This window comes from Poecilia mexicana, unplaced genomic scaffold (genome assembly GCF_051168715.1).
Source record: "Poecilia mexicana isolate PSO_F unplaced genomic scaffold, ASM5116871v1 scaffold_2, whole genome shotgun sequence".
In the NCBI taxonomy this organism is placed as follows: Eukaryota; Metazoa; Chordata; class Actinopteri; order Cyprinodontiformes; family Poeciliidae; genus Poecilia; species Poecilia mexicana.
This window is the reverse complement of record NW_028263371.1, coordinates 14103950-14128108: the sequence shown is the minus strand read 5'-3', so window position 1 is coordinate 14128108 and position 24159 is coordinate 14103950. Positions and strand designations below refer to the sequence as shown.

The 24159-nt window shown below is 39.5% G+C and overlaps 1 protein-coding gene across 1 annotated transcript in view; it reads right to left on the bottom strand.

Moving 5' to 3' along the window:
• Positions 1 to 24159, bottom strand: part of tbx15 (T-box transcription factor 15) — a 57033-nt gene that overhangs the window by 19763 nt on the left and 13111 nt on the right. The window contains exons 3-4 of the mRNA XM_014974093.2: positions 20501 to 20602; positions 7660 to 7831 (exon numbers count right to left, since the gene is read on the bottom strand). Of these exons, the coding sequence (XP_014829579.1) occupies positions 7660 to 7831; positions 20501 to 20602 (274 nt within the window). The remainder of the gene's footprint in view (positions 1 to 7659; positions 7832 to 20500; positions 20603 to 24159) is intronic.

The window sequence follows — 24159 nt, the reverse complement described above, 5'->3', positions numbered from 1 at the left end:
GTGAAATTAAGAGTACAACATCCAATGTAAAATAAACGATGAAGAAACTAGAAAAAGAAAAGTTAACTACTTTGGTCAAACGTAAAAGCTGCAAATGTTTCAGAAAGTGAAATTAGGAATTATAAATATAATGTAAAATAATTAATAAAGCATAATGTCGCTCTGATCTAGAGATTTTTTAATATCAGTTGTGTACTGTTCAAAAATTAGGATCAATTTTAATATATGAAGTTATGTTTTTTTGCAAAGTGTCTCGAGACGTCATTTGTTGTGAATCGGCACTATGTAGCTTTAGACATCTGTCTCCTAGCAACGTTCGGTTTTTCTCCAGGAGAAAAAGCCATTTTCAAAGACAAAAAGCAGGTCAAAACTAGAAAGCAGTTTATTAAATGAGGTGACACGAATTAAATGCAGATGACCCGGCCTCTTAACTCGAAACAAATGACTCAGGGAGCAGCCAGGGGACAAAAGGCTGACAGTTGTTCAAACTAAATTAAGTTAAGAAGAGATGTTTTCATTTTCGGCAGAGATAATCCCCTTCAGTCGCCTCCGAGGAGCACCGGCGGGGGAGGAGGGGCTGAATCGACAATCGCACGTGTTCATATCACAGGCCGGCGTCAAAAGCAGCTTAATGACGACCTTAACAGATCGGAGACCGGATGAATAAATCACAGCGCGCAGATGAACCGGTTTGAGTCCAGCGGCTCAGAGCGGGGGGCCGGTCGCGAAAGGAAAGAACAGAGCATGCCCCGCATTTCACAACTGCAGAGGAACAGAAAGAGAGTTGCGTCGCTTTCTGGCCAATTACATGATTTTCGGGGCGGCGGGGAGGGGAGGTGGGCCACGACGGGCAGATGTTCAAAGCGGACTTTCAGAAATATTTACTGTGCAGTTTTAAACAGTCTCACACAACAGCCCAGATATGTTACAATGCAACGCATCATTAACCATAAAGAACAAACGAAAGCAACAAAAGGAAAAATGAAAAAAATACAGAAAGATCTGCCTGCTCCAGAGTTTTATTAGATTTTCCCATGCAGCAGAGAGGCAGGAAGTACGCGATAGAGAGAGCGACAGACAGCCAAGAGGGCGAGCGGTGCGTTCAGGGACTGCGTCTTCTTCTTGTAAATAAATATTAAACATCAAAAATCTCCTGCCTGTTTAGGCTGTGTTGTTTTTATTTGGTGCACCATTGTCACTGTAAGAACTCATTTTAATTTTTCTAGTTGTAGATAAACATTTATGACATTTTTACCTCTGGCCATTTTATACACACTTAATCCACTTCGGCGTTGCACAAAACTTTTTTTTTTTCCCTTACGGTTTATTGTACGACTAGATTATAACAAGATGTTTTGTACAGTTTATTTTTTGAAATGAAGGCTTAATTTCTGGTTCCCCACTAAATTTTATTACCATATAAAGTAGCCAAAGTATCAGCAACACTGCCAAGCAGATTATTATTCATTTTTATTTAGACAAAAACAAAACTTTTTAAAATCTTTGTGAAATTTTAGAAACCGTGCCAGACTTTACGTCCAGTACCATGTTCAGATGACAAACAGTGACTCAGCACTTCTCCAGAAACTTTGGTGACTCTCACATTAAAGGCTCTTTTTTTTTTTTTACTATTTCATTGTTTTCATCAACTCCTGCTTTAAACATGAGATCCTTCATCTTAAACTACCACTTCATCTTAAACTACCACTTCATCTTAAACTACCCCGCCAGAGCTCATTAGCATTCACACAGAGCCTGCTGTGAATGCTAAGGCTAGTTAGCATAGCCACTTTGCCTTTAAGACATGGAGCACCGTATACATGAGCATGATTGACAGCTTTAAGACCCTCGTCCCTCGTCTGATTGGTTGTCATGACATATTGAAATTTTTAACAAATATGTAAAAATCTTTAGATAGTCTTTATTTTCTTATTGAAAACTTTCTGTGTATATACATACACTATATATATATATATATATATATATATATATATATATATATATATATATATATATATATATATATTATGGATGCTGGTTTGCACATGCTCATTGTTGCTCTGTGCTAGAAGCCACAACAATCAGATGGAGCTATTTTTATTGAATTTATTTCCTCCTGTCTCACATTACCCTTCCTTTGTTTCCATTGAAATTCTTTTGTAAGCTGAATTACTGAGAGGAAATTATCAGCAGTACCAAACAAAAGTTGAGCTACAATTGTTTTGCTAGAACCTTTAGCATAGACATTTAGCGTTAGCTTCTTTTGAATCTTGATGCCGTTTCTGTAAGCGTCTTAGCCACCTGCTGGAGTGGCTTAGGTATTACATCCACTTCTATAGGAACACCAAAGACTATTGATGTTTACTTGGCAATCATTGTTCCTTTTTTTGGGTGGGTTCATTTGATCAAAATCAGATGTAGCATGTCTAACACCACAGAAGGGAACACAGCAAAGAGATGTCACGTTTATGGACGTTACGGCTACATGTTAGCCGTCGTCTCGGTGGGAACTGCAGTCACACACGACGTTCGGACGGCGCCGAGAGGAGACATTTCCAGCGCTGCAACAAAATGGCAGCATCCGGTTTAATGTGTTCTGGGAAGGTCCCGGCTCCGTCGGGGCCCTGCAGATGATCACATCAGCTCGGCGGTGACATATGTAATAACATATGGTCGCTGGTTGGAAGTGTCTTTTTTTTTTTTTTTTTTTCCTCTCCTGCTGTTTCGTTTAAACTCTGTGTTTTTCCCGGTGGGTGTTTAGGGGCTAAAGGAAATGAATTTGGAAGCTCCCTGTGTGGGAAGTCCCACCGATCCTTGTTCGACTTTTCTTTGTGTATTGCGGGTTCCTTGAAAAGTCGGTATCATGAGAAACAGGCAGCATAAAGTAAGTGTCATGAATCATCCGACATGCCAACTGAAGCAGAGTCTTTTTTTTCTTTTTTCATTTTTAGAAAGGGGATTATTTATGTCTTGGCGGGCAAATTGTCAAGAAACGTCTCCTGTAGTTTGGGATTGTGTGATAAAATTTAAAGGTTTAACCACAGACTGCAGATGTACCACAGGCTTTACATGAGGGAGACTATTTTTATAACAGAGTTGTGTAATGCAAAATATTTTGAAATGAATGTCACACCGCATGTTTGTAACATGACGCTCTGACGATAATTTGTTTCAGTAATTCCATTTTAAAAGCATAATTACTCAAAAACATAATTCGATTTATGTAAGAAGACATAGAATGAACAGACTAGATTAATATTATTTTGAGTATTATTTTGATTACTTTTGACATAAGCTGCAGTACATAGCACACACCCACCACAAAATAAACACCACGTCGACTCAAACATCCTGGCAATCACCTAACAAAACTAGGACTTAATCTGACACTCACCTTCACTCACCTCAGGATTCTGGATACTTGAATCTCAAAGTGAAACTGAAAGCATGACCTATTTTTTCATTAAGTTGACTTAGAATATATATATATATATATATATATATATATATATATATATATATATATATATATATATATATATATATATATATGTTTGTTTACATATTTGTTAAAACTGTCACCATGTTGTGACATTATAGTACAAGACGCATAATCTGTGAAAAAAATTCACTCCTCTGCCTTCTCCCAGTGTTAACTGGAGACGTTCACAGCTCAGTCAGAAACAACCAATCAGAGCCTCTTGGCTCTGATTGGTTGTTTGTGCCACTTACACCTCGCTCTGCTGTGCTGCAGCTGGCGTAGCCTATTGTGAATGCCTAGGCTAGTTAGCATGGCCACCAATGAATGCGGATAAATGATTTTACTGTAACTGTAAGCTGTTTCTCTGCCTCTAGCACATTTACCAGCGCATACATGAGCATGACTGACAGCGCTAAGGCCCTCCTCCTGGCTCTGGTTGGTTGTTTTTGTCAGGAGTGGTGCATTTCTTCTGCAACAGTAGAACTGTGAGATGGCAGAGGAGCTTGATATTTCTAACTAGGGCTGTTGTAAACGAATATTTTAGTAATCGAGTAATCTATCGATTATTCTTACGATTAATCGAGTAATCGGATAAAAAAAATTATAAAATGAAATATTGGTAAATCTGGCATAATACCGGTGTTACTATCAGATATCAATATCAGTCCAATTTTTCATATTTGAGCATCCCTAACAGTTGCTTTTTTGTAGTTTAGAAAACTAACCTGTAACAATAATAGCTCACTTTCTAAGTTAACCAGAAGAAAAGTTCTAGAAAAATCTGAAATTATATTGAATTTAATAACAAAGAGGCAGGCTCACAAATATGCTTATAAAAAATGTCTACAATCCAGCTTTTAGTTTATGTATTCATCTTCAGTGAGTTTAATAGATTAATTAAACTCACCTTGCCACCTAACCTGTCACGCTTTGGGTTTGAAAATACGGGAAATGCCGCCTGGAGTGGGAGGAGAGGGCGAATGAACGAACATGGGGTGGAGGGGAGGAAATAGACCAGCGGACTGACGAACCGTTAGACCGGGGGACGAACACGGGGGGAAGCAATACGGGATATTTACGACACCTTCACTGATCACACTCAGAAACTCATCTACCAGCCATGTACGATGCGCTCCGCCACCCGTTTCTTCAGACCGGGATATGAAATTTATTGTGCGGTTCGTCGGTAAAGCTACATTTACACGGTAAGCATCAGCTACTCAGCCGCCCGCCCTGTTCAGGCTATCCGCTCACCTCAGCGCTCTTCCCGCCGTTCGCTTTCAACCAGCAGCCCCGGAGGAGAAATGCTGCCGTACTCCAGGCATTCCCCCAGTCATTTTAAGGATGCTTATTGGTTCCCCAAAAACGATAAAAAGTCGGGCATTATCATCAATCAATAAAATCCCCACGGGCCAATCTTGAAGATTGGACTTTATGCCGCTGAGACTTAGCTTTTGTCAACAACTCAGAGGCGGAAGTGAGAGCTCCGCGCAACGCAAATGAAGTCCCGGCCGGAACACGGTGCGCTAACTAATAAAACATAAATTAACGAAGCTTCGAGGCACGTAAATTTTCCTCGAGGAATTTTAGTAATCGAGGTACTCGAATCATTCGAGGAATCGTTTCAGCCCTATTTCTAACAGTCATGTCATGACATGGTGACAGTTTCAACAAATATGTAAAAGAAACCTTTTTTTAACATATATTATTTAGGATCATTTAAGAAATTGTCTTTAAAAATAAATTACAGACGTAGCAAACGTAGCATGCACAATTTGATTACCTTTACCTAAAGTTTATTCATAAAGTGACAATTGAAAGCATTTTTAATCTGAGGACAAACCAGAAGACAAACAGTTCCAGTTCATATTCAAACCATTTCCATCCAATTTCAGCTCAGATCAATGCAATTGATTCCAATACATTCTAGTCATATTGATCAGTTAATGTGGGCTTGTAGGTGACTGAGGTCTAATCAGTGCAAACGCTCTTACTTTGATTCACCAAATAACATGGATGACAACACAAACAGAGGACAACTTAAATGAAAATGTGGATAAGTTCCCATATTTTCAATTCCTGAAAGTCATAAAATCAGATGCGAACTGCACTTTGACTGGGCCGTTTGTTTCTTCAGTTTATTCTCAGGGATGGGTAAATGCTTTTATTTTTAATTCAGGAGAAGAAGAAGAAACCCTCCTGTCTGTAACTCCACAGAATGAGTGCAGTCACATCGGGTCGGTATGCAGTTCTCTAATCCAGTCCAGGACTCATTTGCGTTCTGACTGCCAGAACCTGATGTGGATCCTGCTGCAGCAGACGGACCGCCTGTGAATGTGCACTGATCAGCCGCGTCTGGTGCTGTTCTCTTGGCAACCAGATCACCGAGGATCCCGGTCGGCGCAAAATGCGAACAGGGTCCCGATTGTCTTCGGTAACGGAGCCGTTTGAGTCGCTTTGCCTGATTAGATACACGGAGGGCAGTAAATCAAAGAGCTGATGATTTTACTTGGTGCATTACGGTTAAATATTGCACCTTTAAACCCACATTATCCATTCGGAGCAGCCAAGAACCACTAAGAAACTCACTTCAGCTGACTACCTTTGTAACTGGCTGCCTGCGAGCGAGGCAGTAAATCAGGCGTATTGCGGTGAGACTTCGAGTTCTAGCTGCGTCGCTGCTTGAGTGAAGTACAAATCAACTTCAGTCATTATGTGCCTTTACCCGAACCGTTTTATAACAAAATCCTTGTGCTGCTTGAAGGGAATAAATATTATGTATTAAATTCAGCACACTGGTTCAAATTCCAGACTTCTAATATGTTTCCCGTACAAGACGCGGACTTCAAAAAAGAGAAAAGAGCGTGGGAGGGCGGCGTGTGGCACAGAAGAGAGAAAATCGATTTTGAGCAAGTCTTACGGCCGCGTGAGTCATGAACGCATCGGGTTCACGAAGATATTCCCTTTCAAGTTTCCTTTCATGCAAATGCATCAAAAAAAAAAAGAAACATTTCCATCCAAGGATGGCTAACCCAGCTCCGGCACCATGTGAGACTCAAAAGGGAACGAAAATGAAAATCACAGCTTGAACGTTGAAGAGCAAAAGTCCGTCGGGTGAAGCGGGACGCTGTGGTCTGCCGTGGAGCCACAGAGAGGCAGAACATGTAGAAAACTCTGCTGTGGCATTCTTCCCTCCCCACCCCACTTCAGGACAGTTAATTTTAATTTAACTAAACCAGAATCAGACCATTTTAGGCCTAAGCTTCACCGCTGTTTTATTCTGCAGGAGTTAAAAACCCTTTAGTGCAGTCGCACTGCAAAACATTTGCCACCGTTGTCAGAAAGTGAGTTTCGCCTCATTTGTGTTTTGGTAATGAAATGAAATGAAATATGGATTTCCGGACATTTTTAAGCCTTCCAACCCATTTTCAGCTCTTTTTTTCTTTTGTTTGTTTTACCTATTTAAAGACACATAAACCTGACTTAACTGTTCTCTTGTGTTTCCCTTTTTGAACAGGGCATAAAAGAATTGAGGAAAAAGGAAATCCTGAGTTATAATAATAGTACTATCAAAAACGACAATGACTGTCAACCCAGACAAGCATCTCAATGAGACTCCCATTGAAAAACAGAGTGTCTTCAAATTGCCCGCAACACAGACTGCTGCAGAAGTCCCTTCCTGCCCACAGCCATCACTAACTACAACAACTCTTTGAATAATTTTGAATTAATATGAGTCACATTAACACTGAAATTCCCTTCAGGATCAATAAAGTATTTTTAAATGTGAATTTAATGGAATTGCTGTCTGGATTTACTAGAAACTTTGACTAACTTGAATAAGTAAATTATAAATTAATTAAATTAAATTAAAAAATGTTTCAATTATGTTGAAGTTACAGTAAAAGAAATAACACAAAACAAAAAAAATTCAAAAACTAAACACTATATGAATTGTTAACATGTTTTATAAAAAAACAAAATAAAAATTCTCAAATAAAGATATTTTTTTATTCATCTTTTTTTTTTAGATTATGCTGATGCAACAAAACATGAATGTATTCTTAGGGCTGTAAAAGGGGAAGCCGCACCATATTGACTCAAACCGCATGAATGATGCAACACTGCGCACCGGGTGACGTGGGGGCTTTAAAAAATGAAGAAAGGCGTTTCCTTACGTGTCCCTGGTCGTCCAGCTCGTTGTTGGTGAGCTTGAGCTTGTCGAAGCTGACCACCTGCCTCATCCAGGTGTCTCCTGAAGCCAGAGAGTCCGGATGGATGTAAACCCGCGGCGGCACCGGGGAGTCCGCGTTTCCCGCCACCATCCACTTGGAGCTGTGGTACACGTACCTGCACGAAAAAAAACAACAAAAAAACAAGAGAACCGCAGCGTGAACGCCTGGACAACAACCCAACTAAAACACGTAATTATGTTTATGTCTGGCTTGAAATAAAGATGGCTAAATCCGATTTTTTCCCCCTTGAAATATTTCAATATATCACGATTACCAAAACTATTTTCGTCTCCTTTTCGTATGCCTGTTTCTGACGCTTCCGCTAACATTTGACGTAAAGTTATCGGCGCTCTGACCTTGGCCTCGTCACCGCACTGAGGTCAGTTCACGGTCGGTCTGGTTCTGATGACGCCTGCTCTTGAAACCCTTGGAAGGCGTAAAGAGTTTGTTTCTCTCTGCTGAGAAAAAAACCCTAAACGTCGAGCTGCGTTGCCACAAAAAATTTTAAATAAAAAATCCAGTCCGCCGTTTCTCCAGTCCACTTAAAATATTCAACAAGGCCAACATAAAATAACCCACATGCAGTCACACGCTCGGCTGCGTAGTTTCAATTAAGCGTGGCCATAATATTTGATGATGTTGTGCACAAGGTTTTGGTACTGTGGGGAGTTCCACCCATTAAACAGCAGGAAGAGGGGAGGAGAAAAACAAGCCGAGAGAAATAAAATAAAAAAAGTAACTATTGTTAGTGTTCGTTTTACAAAAACATAGGAGTTCAGTTAGTACCTTGGTGTGGAGAAAAATAACAAAAGAAGGAAGAACTGAAAGGACAAAGACATTAGTGATAACGGTGTAGAGTGGAGCGAGGCCAACTAACCTGGCGGCTTGTCAAGAGAGAAACTCAGAGGTAAATAAAGCGAACGGAGGGATAGAAGAAGTAAGAGGGAGGGGAAAGGAGAAGAAGAATGGCGGCGTACGGCTGGAAATAAGTGCGAGAAAAGAGAGAGAGAGAGAGGAGCACAGCTGTTTGCTTTTAGTTCTGGCCCTGAGCTCAGTTGAAAGTGTTTTATCTGCAGAGCCTCTGCCAAAGTCATCACTCACTCCTGAAACATGGACAAGACTTTCATTTGGGCCTTTTGTTATAGCCTTCGAAGGGCTGCACCACCCTGTTTAACACACACACACAAGAGAGAGGCAAAAATTATACATTCTGCCACAAGCAAAACCCACATGTGTGTGTGAGAAGAAAACAAACGTCACACATAGCAGAAGATATTTCTGGTCTGGGAGGGTCACACTGTCACCCCACACAGGCACATCAGAACTGGTCTTCCAAACATTTTCACATTTCGTCACGATACAAACGTACATGTATTTTATTGGGATTTCCTGTGACAGAGCAAGATAAAGTAACGCATGATCGCGAAGTCGAAGGAAAACGGCAAATAGTTTTCAACAAAAATTATATATATATATATATATATATATATATATATATATATATATATATATATTTAACATACAAATGGTTCTGACTGGAACCTTTAAATTCAAGTGTTTCTGGTATGTCCATAAATCCAACGCACAAGCGACATCCGCCAGCAACAATGGATGTCTCTCATCCCACAGGCGGCTAATTTTTGCTAAAAAAAAAAAAAAAAGATCTTATTGGACGCTGGAGAAAACTATTGTGCTAAAAGGAGTTAGCCTATCAGCAAAGCTAATCAAGACTATCTTTATAGCTTAGCTTTAGCTTGTATGGTGTTCTTTTGTACACTGTTCTGTTTTGTATGTTATTAATTTCTGTTGTTCTTTCTTATTAATGTCTCGTTTTTGTTGTACAGCTTAAATTTTCTACTGTGGGACTAAAAAAGGTTTATCTTATCTTAAACTAGCATCTCAGTGCTAAAAATGTAGCGACTAGCACAGACGTCCCCAATGCTAATGTTAGCGTCCACAGTTCTAATTATGTTCTATGAATGATCTAGAGTTTTCTGAACTACTTGAAAGATGAATAGGTATAACAGCACTTTGCTCCAATCTGATTGGTGAATAACCTGAATAACATTAAAAACAATAAATATTGTTATTGTTCAGCTCATATGTGTGTTCGTTCAATAACCTAGCAGAAAAAAAGGTCTTCTAACTGAAAATTTTGCTTATTTTGTTGACTTATACTTCAATTAATTAACTACAGATCGTCCAACTGACTCAACAGAAAGTCTGAGTCCCACCACTAATTTAAAGCCCAGGCCTTTATGGCAGGAACCCTCAAATCCGGACCTGGAGGGCCAGAGTCCTGCAGGTTTCAGATGTGCCTCCGCTTTCAACACACCTGAGTCAAGTAATGAGGCCATTAGCCGGACTCTGGAGAACTTGAATGCATGGTGAGGAGGTAGTTCAGCCATTTGATTGAGGTGTGTTGAACCGGGCACACATCTGAGAGCTGCAGGTCACCGAACCTCCAGGCCTGGATTTGACGACCCCCGGCTCTCTGGACCCCTCTCACCACATCCCCCTGGGTGGAGCTGTTGACAGGACCTGCACTGACTGCTGACTCCACAAATCTGACCTTAATTGGGGGACGGAACGAAGAAAGTCGTCGTTGGAAGAAAGTCGTAAAATGTCCGTACTGTAGCAAGAATGTCGAACAAAGAGCTCGGCTCAGATGGGACCAAAACAATCGCAACATGGAATGTGTTGCGTGACACTGAGCACACTGTTCCTATGGGGGAAAACTCAGTGGATGCATGGAAACACAGGGAAGCAATTTGGAGTTGATAGGTAGAAGGATGGAGATAAATGTTGGGAAACTCATATAAGAAAACCTTGATAGAAGGTGCAAAATTGATCCAATCTTACAGGAATTGAGCTGGTTTTGCAAATGAGACACAAATTCTGTCGCTGCAGGAGCAAAGTTCATGGAGCTATCCGGCCAAAAAAGCCTGTAGCGGATGGTGGTTTACAGGAAGTATCCAACGTGAAGTCAGAACACATGTAGTCGTACTACATTTTGAAAATAATTCATCATTTTCCTCTTACTTCACAATCAAAACTTTGTTTAGGTTTGTTGCAAAAAAGCGAAATCTTGTCAAGTAATTTTAGTCTAGTTTCTAGTCCAAATATCTTATTTCACTTGAAACATATAAAAACTAACGAAAGGTAAATTTTCAGTAAGACATATGGGCTTGTTTTAAGTCAATACTGAGGAAGAAGTGTTAGTTCTAGTTCCACTGGCAGATTATTTCTCTCAAAACATTTTTCCCATTTTTCAAAAAGTATTGACTTAAAACAAGCTCCTATATCTTACTAAAAGGTTACTTATGAGTTAGTTTTGTCTTATTTCAAGTGTACTAAGATATTTGCATTATAGAAACTAGACCAAAAATAATGGCTAAGAGTTTATGTTTCCTTAAAATACCCTGAGTTTAGTAATACAGCAAAATGTGGAAGAAAATCTATGGGTCTGAATACTTTTCTAAAGCACTCTATGCAGAAAATCAGTTAAGACGCTGCAACAACAAATCAATGCAAACATTACTGACATGGACGTGGACATGGATATGGACGTGGACGTGGACGTGGACATGGACGGAGTGAGCAGGTTAAGTCCTGAAGACGCATCATGGCAGCAGAGAAAAGTCAGACCAGTCGGTGTTTTTGTGATGTGCAAATTTTCTACACTTCTCCCTCAACGTGTTCCAATGTAAACTTTAAACTGCACAAATGTAAATATAAATGGATTGTAAACATGAACTACGCATAAAACATGCCTTATCTGCAACCCAGAGAGTCTGAGAGGCTCTCTCAGAACGTCAGTGTTTTTGTTTTTTTACTTCATTTCTTCTTATTATTTTTTGTGCTATTTGCTGAGAGCAAATGGATGAAGTTGATAATAGATCAAACTTTTGGTTTATAAACCTGCATTATGTTCAAATTAATTACATGATCCATGTCAGAATCAACTTCTATAATAGTTCTTTATCTGCCTTGTGTTTTAATCTAAGAAAATATTCCAGCAACTGTACATTCTTAAAAGGAAACAAACCATAAAAACTGACTTTAACACAGTTAATATGGTAAAAAAAAAAAAAAAAGAAGTTTTGTGTATTCCTTTTAAAGCCAATGTAAATAAACATCTGCATGAAAAACAATTGTTAAATTTTTAAATACTATGCTAAAAATAATGTTATCTCAATTGTAAATTTGATAATGATCAACTTTGTACAGGAAAATGTCCGCCTTAATGCATAAAGAGTCAAAGGTCACGAGAGAGATCCTGAGTCACATTCATATTTCTGCCATAATGCCATTCATTTAAGCAGTGCATAAATGAATCTTTAAAAATTCAAATTCAAAAATACTTTATTGACTCCAAAGGGGAAATGAAATGCTGCTGTAGCTCGCATTAACTCAAAAGTCTTCAAAAAGTTCTTGTAGACGGTGATGAGCTGTGAGCTGGAAGGATCTCCTGTAGCAGCCTGTGTTACAGCCCATTTGAAGAAGCCTCTGACTGAAGACGCTCTGTTTTTCTAAAGCAGTCAAAAAGCAACCTTGCGGGATATTAAATTAACTTCAGCAGACTTCCCCGTGCAGACAACGGTGGGATATACCTAAAAAAAAATCGGCATATTTAATAGCTCACAGGGTTTCTAATAAACAAAAACACCGAAAACTGAATAGTCACTGCATTCATTTTTCCCAACATGGTTACTGAGTCAATTGAACTCTTTAACACATGGTGACGTTTACTGAGACAGACCAGATTCCTTACTTAGTAGTTAAGAACATGTTTAAAAAGCTTCACTAGTTTGGATTATTTAAGAGAAAATAATAAGACCTTGGTTTTGTTGTTTGTTTGTTTTTTGCTAATCTGATGCCACCAGTGGGTAAAGCATGTCAAAGTTTTACTTTTCTAACTTCCTGCAGCACTTAGCTGCGCTGTGCTGCTAGCTTGCATTCAAACAAGTACAGATTTAATTTCAGCTTTATTTTTTATTCCAGTTCTTATTTATGACTGATACATGTATATTTTGTTGGGAAAAATGTGATTTCTCTCAAATTAAGATGCTTAATCTACAGCTGAAGACGGTTTAGCAAGTAGTTTATTGATAAGATTCAACTTTATCTGTCATTCAAACCGTGTACCATTGTTATCTTGCGTTGTTCTGTGAAAACGACGAGCTAAAGAATGAGCGTTGGCTTCTCGGCTGAAAGGAACCACAGACGTTTATAGCGGTGAGACTATCACCACTGGTGACCTGTTTTCGAATCAGTTTTAAGGTTTTCCATGAAATCAAAACCTGGGATCTACAGTTTGTAAAATGGAAAGATGGGGAAAAAAAATCACTTTGTAGTTAAAATTTAGTTTGGTTAAAATATGCAAAACTAATAATTTACTCAGCTATCTGGACAGTAAAATAAACTGAGTTTTCGCCGTCACGTTGTCACTGCAATGCCACGCTCTTCTCCGTGACCTCTGACCTTCACGCCCTCTCTCCCCCTTTCACAGATGCACAAACCTCAACAAAGGGTGCCAGGCGTTCCTGCAATTTCCTGTTTGGAGCGCTGTTTAGGGTTACGCTCGGCGTAGCAGGGAAAGTGTTAAGGAACGAGGAAACTCAAGCTCCCCAAACGGGACTGGAAATCTGATTAGTCCTCTCGCTTTCATCTTTCATAAATCCGCCATCTGGCACCGGCACGATTAATAAAGATTGGACTTTATGTGACACTCTTACTGGACAGATGGGGATGAGAGAAGTGGAGGGGGAAGGAGGGCAAGCTTTACGACTTCTCAGCCAACACCAAGCCATACAGCTGACAAAACTAAACTGAAATGCACGCTCAGATTCTCTCCCTATATTACATTACCACATACACAAACACACACACACACACGCACACACACACACACACACACACGTGGCTCCAAGAAGTAATTGCTAAAAGCGTGTGTTTGCAACACGGTTAGGCTGGCATACGCGAGATCGGCCCGTATATTGAGTTACTGCACTGACAGAGTGAGCATCCTGGGCTGAATGTTTGGCTCGGGCTCATAAAAAAAAGGCCAAAAAGTTTTGAGAGAGCAAATGTGTCCTCTCAGATTTCCGTACAAATAAAAACCAACAACCGTCGATATGTTTCGGCTTTTGCTTCTCGCTCTCAGAGCATTCTTGGTCACCGCTGACGTGACTAATGCAAGAATCATGTTTAGGTCGGTCCTTCAGTTTGGGGTTCAGAGCGGGCCAGGCCTCTGGAGGCCTTAATGTTGGCCTGAAAGCACCGGTAGCACAAATGTAATCTGACAAATAATATCCAGAAATAAGAGATTCACACAAACTGGATGGAAGTTTGGGTTAAAATCTAATTTTGTTGATAATTTGGATGGTATGAATATTCTGGTAAACTCTGAAAAACATGTATTCTTGGGAACAAAAGCAAAATTACTGCGATTTTTTTTAAGAGTTTTTTTTTCTGTACTTTTTTAAAGCTTTGTAAAAATGAAGGTTTTAAAGAGGTGAGTGGTTTACTTGCAGCTCAGTTTGCCCTCACAAGTGCAGTGCTGTTTTTCATTTGTAAATATGTCTTTAATGTGAGCGTGTGCATTTATTTTCATAATTGTGAAGAATGAGAGTCAGATTTAATACTCAGTTCGTCCTAAACACTGGGTTTATGCCGTTGGGACAGAAGATAGAGACTCTTAGAAAAACCAAGTCCAAAACTGTAACCTTGTTTTTTCGGATTGGAGAAAAGTTGTTGAATGGCAATCTGGTTAAACTTCACTGAACCTCTTCCTCTGGATGAAATAAGAAATAACACAAAGGTAAACTAATGCTGTATAATGCCAGTAATCTCGGTGAGTTGTACTGACGGCACTCAAGAGGAAGGGTTTGTTTAATAAAAACAAAATTAGCTTTTCGATGCTAATTAGTGCCAGCTAGTACCCCCCTCCTATCAACATGGTAACTGAAAGATTTTGCTTGAAATAACGTCAAACCCGATTCAAGCAGATTCCTCTTCCAAATTCAACAACCTGTGAGATTTGCTACATGTCGTAGCGCTAGCTACCGTTAGCAATACAAGTTAATTCTCTATTTTTTTGTGTGTTAAAGACTTAAAGAACATTTTCACAAAGACGTTTCACAGTAGTTTTGTACCGCTGGTTTAATGAGTCACAAACTGTGTGAATAGTTAGTAAAAAATTAACTCTCGCTACAGCTTACAGGCAGGTTTTGCTGCTATGTTTAAGTCTAAGCTAGCAGCTGTGACTCCAGACTCTCCCAACGGGAAAACGTCAGTTCGAAACATGGAAAACTCAACGTCTAAGCACAAACAGAATGCACCATTGACAACATTAAGCTGTTGAAATATATTGAGTATAAATTTTGAGTTTTTTGCTGTTTTAGAAATCGAATTGTTACAAATCTGTTAGTAGTTTGGATTATCTCTTGTATCTCACCCTCTGGTAGCCTCCATGTTAGACTCTGGTCACTTTAACCAACTTTTCAGGTTGAAAACTTAACTTAGCATGTTGGGTCAAATCTATAACGAATCTTGGTTTGCTAAATCGACTCTTGGTTCGGTTCATATGTTGGTGAAACAGTCCTAACTGGATTGTCTTTAAGCTAGCATCTTTAGTAATGATGAGAGACTTTCCAGAGGTTGTGCATAGCATCACAGAGTAAGATCCTGAAGAGCTATAAGTGCGTTTCCAAACCAAATAGATTAGTTATAAAATGCTGCGCTACAAGAATTGAGGCACTAAGATCAATGACATTAAACATTCCCAAGCAAGTTGTTCAGCATAAGCAATCGCTGCAATGTAAGCGTTTGATGAGCAGTACCGTGAGGCGCTGCTGAAGCGGGGCAAGCGGCACTGTGCAAAGCGGGACCGATCCCAATAAAGCCCCACATTTCCAGACGGCAAACTCCCAGGCACTGTGAGACACACCAGTGACAGAAGCCGGCTGGGTTTGCAAAGTCCTGTGGTAAATTCCCCAGCCTGGAAGAAAATCCTATTTAATTTTACAAGACCTTCCTGGCCTCTAAAAATCCTCCATGATGTCTTGGTTTGCTGGTGGGAGACGCTGCAGAGCGGAACGCCTACAGAACGCTCCGGTGGAAACTTTGTGTTTTCTTTTTTTTTTTTAAGGTCAAATCGAATGATCTGATTGCAGCAGTGAAATTATAAGAATCGGTCGTGTTTTATCTTTTGTTTATGAATGTTTTCGTTTCTGCTTGATAAGTCTGGTGTAAATAAATCTGCTCTGCAGATGGGAGGAGATGGTGGATCTTTGTCTCCTGTTACTTTTAATAACTTCTACTCTCACACAGCAACACATTTGAACTGGCCTGCTTCAATCCCATCAATAAAGTTTCATCTCAGACATTCAGCAGACTTCTAATATCTGCTTTTTTTTCTTCCAGAATCATCTATTCAAGGTGATTCTGGCTAAATTAAGGGTTTTAATTTCTTTTAAGCCCTTTTTCTCTTCAATTTCAAGCCGAAGTTTTAAACATCTTTTAGCTCCTTGAGTTATCACAGCAAATATGGGAATGTTAGCAGAGATGCATCAATCCATGGGTTAGAGACCAGATTCAAGTGGTTTTCCCTTGATTGGTGAATGCCTGGTCAAACAGTAAAAAAAATAATAATAATTTTTCAATTCATTAAACACATGAAAGCTACAAATTCCCAACATTTTGGAAACTGAACACATCAACCTCTAGGATTTCCTTTAATGTTATTTTTAGTAAAAAAAAAACAACAACAAAGTTTTGTCTGATTCTTTAAAAGTTTTTGAAGACTTGTAATTCCTTGATTTTTTTCTGGTGGATTTAAATCTACTAACCCCATCAAAGAACCTGAAGAATGTAGTTTTATTATTATTATTATTATTATTATTATTATTATTATTATTATTATTATTATTATTATTATCATCATTATTATTTTGTCTGTTTCAGTGAAAAGAAAAATATAAATCAATCAAACTCTGAATTGGTATCTGATCTCTGATCTCGACTTGACAACTTTCTACTGTAGCAAAGATAAATATATAACTATGAAAATTTTAGCCTAGTGAGTAGGATTTAATGAGGGACTTAACTTCAACAATCAACTTTAAAATCTAAAAGTGTAAAACTCTACAAAAATAAATCCGAGTCTGGCTTGGAAGTCTCACCTAGTGATGTTAATATTCAACAGATGAAATATTCTCTTCACTTTTGCCCAGAGTTGTTTGACCCCTGTCCACTTTTTGCATATGTGGGGGCCTACGTGCCAGTGGTGTTTGTAGTCATAGTTAAAATTAACTAAAAAAATAACTAAAATAAATTAGCTTATCTGTTGTATACAGACTAATAAATAAAGTTAACAGAACTGTTTAAAATGTCATTAAAATTTAGAAAGCATTTTCCATCATGTTCTACATTTAAAACTGTTATATGGTAAGATCTTCAGATTACTTCAAAAATTTTTGTATTTATTTATTTATTGTCATTTTTAAAGGGGCAGTATTATGTAAAATCTATTTTTTTAGCTTTCCATTGTGTTATAATGTTATTTCCTAATCAAAAACATACCTGGCGTGTTGCCTTGATTCTTTCACACATGTTTGATAAATCCTTTAATCTCTATGGCAACCATTCAACTGTTCAAAACAGCTGGGTGGACTTAGCCCCGCCTTAGGGGACAAAGCTCCTCCTCTGAGCTGCAGTTTCCAAACTTTCGCAGCCATCCAATGCAACTCCCCCACTCAGCTCCTTCAGACTAGCCAGCAGCAATTGGTAAACAGTCCATCACAGGGTAACACAGAGACACACAACCATACATGCAAACACTCACACCTATCGGCCTTTTACAGAGATGCTGGAGTACCCAGAGAGAACCTGAACGTGTGAAATCCACGCAGGTCAGGATTTCAACCCAGAACTTTCTTCCTGCAAGACAGCAGCGCTACCAACTGTACCACCATCCAGCTGTTTATCAAAATCAGGGGAAATTCTGTCGTAATGCTGCACATTTTGCTTTATTTATTTTCTGATATTTGCTGCAAAAGGAGAGTAACACCTCTGAGGAACTCCAGTGGTGACGTCCAGGTTGCTGATCATGTGACTCATGTGATGTGAAAAATATTTTCAGCTTTGCAAAACAAATCAACTTTGAAACGCCAACTTTGCGAGTTTTTGTAGAAAAGTAAGGGATTTTTCAAAATTGCAATGTTTCCATTATGCTAATTTATTTTCAAATTGTGCAATCATACAGTCAATGGAAGCCAGACAGCAGTGTAAAAATATACGGAGATTTTACAATTTATTCATTTAAAACCACTTACATTTTCCATCATGCCATTCCTATGGTTTGAAAATAAGATGCAAGAGATAGTCCTGGAGTTAATTCATGTGTGGCTATTGCTGCATACTGTTGACCAGCTGGCTGAAAGAAGGCCGCCACGCTTCTTCCATCAGACCAATCAAGCTTTTTTTGTAATATTTAATCTTGAGTAAAACGGAAACTACAGGAACTCCTCTATGTTTTAAAACTAAAAGCTGCGAGGAGCATGTTTCTATGGTAACCGACTGCAGAGCTAAGCTAACAACATGGTTCACTGATCACTTAAAGCCAGATCTTCATAATTTATGTACGTTATGTGCTTGTGTCCATGCACCACAATGGCAATCGGTGCATTTGTGTAATAAATTCAGAAGCAGCAGGAGTAATTGCTGCTTTTCTGATCATATGTCATATTTTTATGAAATACCATAACAGCATAAAAGTGGATTGAAAATCTAATTTCTTCTCATGCATAACAGAGATAAACATGGGTTCATTTCAGCCTTGTTTTTTCACAGTTCCAGTTGATTTCAACCCTTTCGATTATTTCACTGAATGTAGATCTGATCAAATAAAAGCAATTTATTTGATCAGGTTAGGGTTAGGCTTCCTGACATTTCAAGACTGGCTTCTTTTTGAACAGTGTGTATTCTCGTCTTTCCCCTTTTTGAAGACTGACTACTAGAAATGGAGCTCCAGGTTACATCGTATTATAGATCAGGGAAACAGAAGGTCTTCGATTACTAATCAAAGTTAATTGAAGTCAATAAGAACTGCTTTGGTTGCTTGTAGGAATTGTTAGCTGTTCAAATAGTTGAGTTTTAAAGTAAACAAAATATTTCACATTTTCTTTTCTTCCCAAAAATTGCATTTTGGTTTTCCTAATAGTAAAACACTGCTGTTAAGGTTTTCTGTATTCGCTTTGTGTTTTTGTTTTGACCAACGGATGCCAAGAAATGCGAAAGCGGCTCTAAATATCAGTTTGGTTCATTTGTGTCAGCGTCCCGCCACATCTCAAAGGAACCTCACACTTCTCTCAGCCTCTTCATTCAATCGATCATGTCTGCCTCTCGGCTCCATAGCAACGGCCTTCTGTTTTCTTTCGTTGCACTCTCTCTTTTCCTCCAAATCCCGACTTTTGCAGTGATACATGTTGGGAGTTGTGCTGTTCGCAGGCAGCTGCTGCTGGCTCTACCGCTCTTCTCCGTGGGATGATGATGATGATGATGAATACATTTCAATCTTCCCGTCCTGGCTCTGACTTCAGGGAGCGGCGCTGCGAGCCAGGATATCAGTCTTATAGCTTATCCAGAGCGATCCATCACACACACATCATCCTCCAACACAAACACACACACACACATGTGTTTGCGTGGCTATTTTGTGGGGACCTTCCATCGACTTCTGTTCATTTCTACAGCCTAACGCTAACCCTAATCACCACATACCTAACCCCAACCAAAACTGAATTCACACCTTAGTCCTACATCTGACCCCTGACCCAAAAACAGCGTTTCCCCCTGTGGGGACCAGGCTTTGGTCCCACAAGGAGCAGTGGGTCCCCACAACGTGGTATGTGTCAGGAAAATGGTCCCCATAAGGTATTACAAACAAACACACACACACATACACACACATACACACACACATACTATCTCTTTTTCTTAAAGAGTCCAAATGACCATGGTGACTTTTTTCTCTTTTTATCACAGTAGTGGAGTGAGGGCAAAAAGACCAACTTGCACTATCTTTGCTTAATGCAAATAACGTTCCGAATAACCGACATGACAGACAGTCTAAATTAGACGTGCACAACAACGAGGGGTAGCGAGTGTTCGCCAAGGACTGATGTTTTGAAACGCGTCCAGGAAAAAAGATGTGCGTTTAATAAAACTGAAAGGCTGATCTGACTAACAGACTGAAGCTGACCTGATTTCCTGCTGATCAGCTGCATCTGTAGCTCCGATGTTGTTTTTTTTCTTCTTCTTCTTTTTTTTTTTCGTTTTGCATACACTTTCATTTTCGTCGTAGCCAAAAAGCAAGTGTGACAACATTAGGACCATCGTGGGAATCCACAGCGAAGCCCGGAGAAATAAAATCCTCCCTCCCTCCCCCGGCAGACCGTGTTTGGTGAAGCAGTTGTTCTGCTCAGGAAAACTCTGGATTTATGAATTGAAATGTCAAGCATCGTAAATAACAATGACCGGATTTAATGACAGGTTTAGCGCTGAGAGCTTGCTGCTGTTTTGGATGATGCTCAGCAGCTCTCAGTCGTGTGTGTGTGTGTGTGTGTGTGTGTGTGTGTGTGTGTGTGTGTGTGTGTGTGTGTGTGTGTGTGTAGGTGTGTGTGTGTGTGTGTGTGTGTGTGTGTGTGCGTGTGTGTGTGTGTGTGTGTAGGTGTGTGTGTGTGTGTGTGTGTGTGTGTAGGAGGAGGAGGGAGGAGGGCACCTGTATCTCTTGTTGTCTACTGGCACAATGTCCATCGCAATGTAGTACTGCTGGTGCGGGTCCAGGCCGGCGATTTTTACCCTCATGGCTGGAAACATCCTCCTGATTGGGGACAAAAAGCAACAAAGACGTCACTGACCTGAAGACAACTTGAAACTAGAGACCAGAAACTGTCATAAAAATGGTTGCAAAACCAAAAACTATTTTTTTTAATCCCAAAAGGTAAACAAATGCTGTAACTCAAAGCATTTAAAGGCTTTCCAGGAGCAGTCAGTCTTACAACCAAGGCCAGTCCTGTTTGGGGCTCTCAGCAGCTTTTTTGGGGGCCAAAAGGGGACCCATACCAAATGATTAATCATTCCTACACAACTCTATGTGTGTAACACAGCTACTGTCATTAGCATTTTAACTTTACAGGAGTAAAGTTAAAATCAATAATACTCTTTTCCCTCCACAGACCGTAGATCTCTACATTAACTCTAGGTTTTACAAAATACCAGAAACATTTCCTAATCCGTTGGCAGGTCCAACGACAGAACTGGACTCTTAGAAATGATAAAAACAGAAGACGGTTGCTGCGATGCGTTTAGCTTCCTGTTACCTGCTGAGATTAAGTGAGCAGCCAACATGCCTCTGTGGAAATACTCAGTAACAACTCCCACTACGAAGGGTGTTGCTGCTAGTGTGAAGTGGCAGCACTTATGTACGATGTGTTCACATGTCAGAAAAGGGTGGGATGTCTGAGCTTCCAGCAGGATGATTAATTATTGGGGTCGCTCAAGGATTTTATTTTTCATTGCATCCCTGTAAAAAAATAAAAAATAAAAATTAAGCTTTGCTGTTACTACAGTACGTAGAATAATTTTTAAACGGACGACTAACTGATTATACAATGAATAAAAACCTCATAAGACGTAAAACATTGACAAAATGTCTTATTTAAATTTCAGGCATGTTAGGTGAAAAGGAACGTTTTAGTTTGTAATGATTATTTATAACTTCTATGTTCGTGGGGGGTTGTATTTTTTTCTTCTTTTATTGCAAACATAAAATCATGTAATGACCTAACTGATGAGAAGTCAAGATAGATAGATAGATAGATAGATAGATAGATAGATAGATAGATAGATAGATAGATAGATAGATAGATAGATAGATAGATAGATAGATAGATAGATAGATAGATAGATAGATAGATAGATAGATAGATAGATTCAGACTTGAAACTTTCACTTAGTTACAAAAACCGTTTTACATACATAAAAATAAAGTTATTGTTCACTGAAACAATTAAGATAAAAAAATTATATTAAATCTCTGCCTGAATAACTGGTTGCTAAAAATAAGGTGCAGTCATATTTCATTCATTATCAGCTCTTGAGCTGATTCTTGAATTAACTGTGAAACAAGTTGTGCTCAATGCAGAACGCAAACAGGACATATTAAAAAAAGAAAAGAAAAAGAAAGAAAGATGGCGGCAGACCCCCTTCTTCTTCTGCTTGGGGCCTCATATATTCACGGGGCGCCTCTGCTTTTTACGTTTCCCCCCAATTTTTAATATCTGATCAAATATAAAGCAACAAATTCATATTATGGCTCGGGATTGTAAATAGTAATGACTGGACGTCACGGATGAGCTGCTGCACTAAAGGGAAACCGGGTTTAAAACAAACAGCGGTCTGAGTCCAGAGGCGGACAGCTCGGTGCTTGAAATGCGGCGTTTCCCCCTCTTTTCATTTAAAGCTCGTAAATCGAGGCCTCCCTAACGAGTAAAAAAAAGAAGTTTCTCTCTCTCTCTCTCTCTCTCTCTCTCTCTCTCTCTCTCTCTCTCTCTCTCTCTCTCTGTCTTTCCTTCCCCTCTCCTCTGGATTTATGGCCTTATTATGAGCAGGCCGTGAAATGCGCACGGCGACGGCCGTGTCCGCCTCATTCACTCTGCTTCAGCGCAAACTGATTGCTGTGCTATTTATGAGCTGATTACCAATTTAATCCTAATTTATTCCAGCAGCCGAGGCAGCTTGTGTATTTCCAGCGGAGGGAGAAGCCGGGCCGTAATTTAACCCTGAAGGGCTGCAGCAGAGAGGAAGGAACCACTTTGGTTTAGACGAGACGCGCACACACACACACACACACGCACGCACACATACCTACACACACACACACACACACGCAGCATAAAAAAATTAAACCAATAATTTTTATTTTGAGTCATAGACTCCCTGTGTTTATTACAAAGAGAACTGATTTGCTTGCGAAGATGAATAAATGTTGCTTATGAATGAAGCTTAGCCTTTTTTTCAGGAATATGAAGCGCAGAAAATAATAGAATAGGAAGCTACAATTAAATAGTTTAAACGATTTTTTTAGTAACAATAATAATGTGAAATTATTTTTAATCTAATTGAATTTTGCTGTTATTTCTTTAATTATATTTAAAATATAATAAAAACATGTCAATGAAACGTCACTTTTTTAATGCCTTAATATGCCAAAGTTTCCACCCAAACATTTTTTTTCCTCTCATGCAAACAAACTGTACAATTTATTTTATAAAGATACGTCAGAAATTGATGGGTTAGTGCGCGTGCCGGGTGGAAAGGCTCGCGGCGCTGCGAGCACGAGAAGCTGAGCGCGAGGTCCTTCCGCTAGGACACGGCAGGTCAACTCCTCTTCTTACTGTGTTTTTTTTTTTTTTTCTTTGGTCCGTACGCTTTAAATGAGCGCGAGCCCCAACCCAGAGCATGAAACAGAGGGGATTAATGAAAAGCAGCTCGTGCTGCGCTCCGACTTTAACCTGCGGCGCGCGAGAAGGCCCGAGCCGAGCCGAGCCGAGCCGAGAGGGTGCGACCCGCACGTGCAACACATTAACACCCACACAACGAGCGCGTGAGCGCCCGACGGTAAAAATACCACATAAGTGATAAGACACTAAGAAGTCGTCGTGATTTCATGTTTGGAAAAAAAAAGCAGAGGTGAGAATTTAATAGTATATAGATAAGGATTATCTATAAACATTACAAACTAAATAAAAATACATCTATTCATTGACTTCAATATATAGTCCACGACAGATTCATATGATATTTTGAGAACACCTTTCCATTTTTCAAAGTAAAAGCTCTCCAGACGGTCTCTTAAAGCATCTTCTATTAGATCACTGTTGTCGTGTTGTTTGTGCAACAATCTGAGGTGATAACCAGCAGAGGAATCACTAAATTACCTCTAAATATCTGTGTGCTTTCACAACAGAATGAAGGCCTGGTGGATTTCTGATGGTGCTACAGATCATTTCTGTCTATTATCCGGCTCTCATCTCAGGAGTCTGACTGATAAAATAACACACTAAGACATCATCCAGACACTTTTTCTTACAGCGTTAAGAAAATATAGGCAACTGTCTAATAATTTTTTCCCCCTTTTTAAATTGCATTTTGGCACTTCACAGTTGTTGCAACCTTCATCCTCCCTACGTCAGAAGCTGCCTCTGCACACCTGTCTGCTTTTCAAACAATCGATGTCGGCATCTGAGGGCCGTTTGGGCCAAAGCCGCTCAGCTGATAAACCGATGGGCAGAAGGTACTTCTTTTGGTCCTGACCTGCTTTTTCAGAGAACTAGGCAGCATGGATCCAACCCTGCTTCTATATTTTTATTAGAAGTA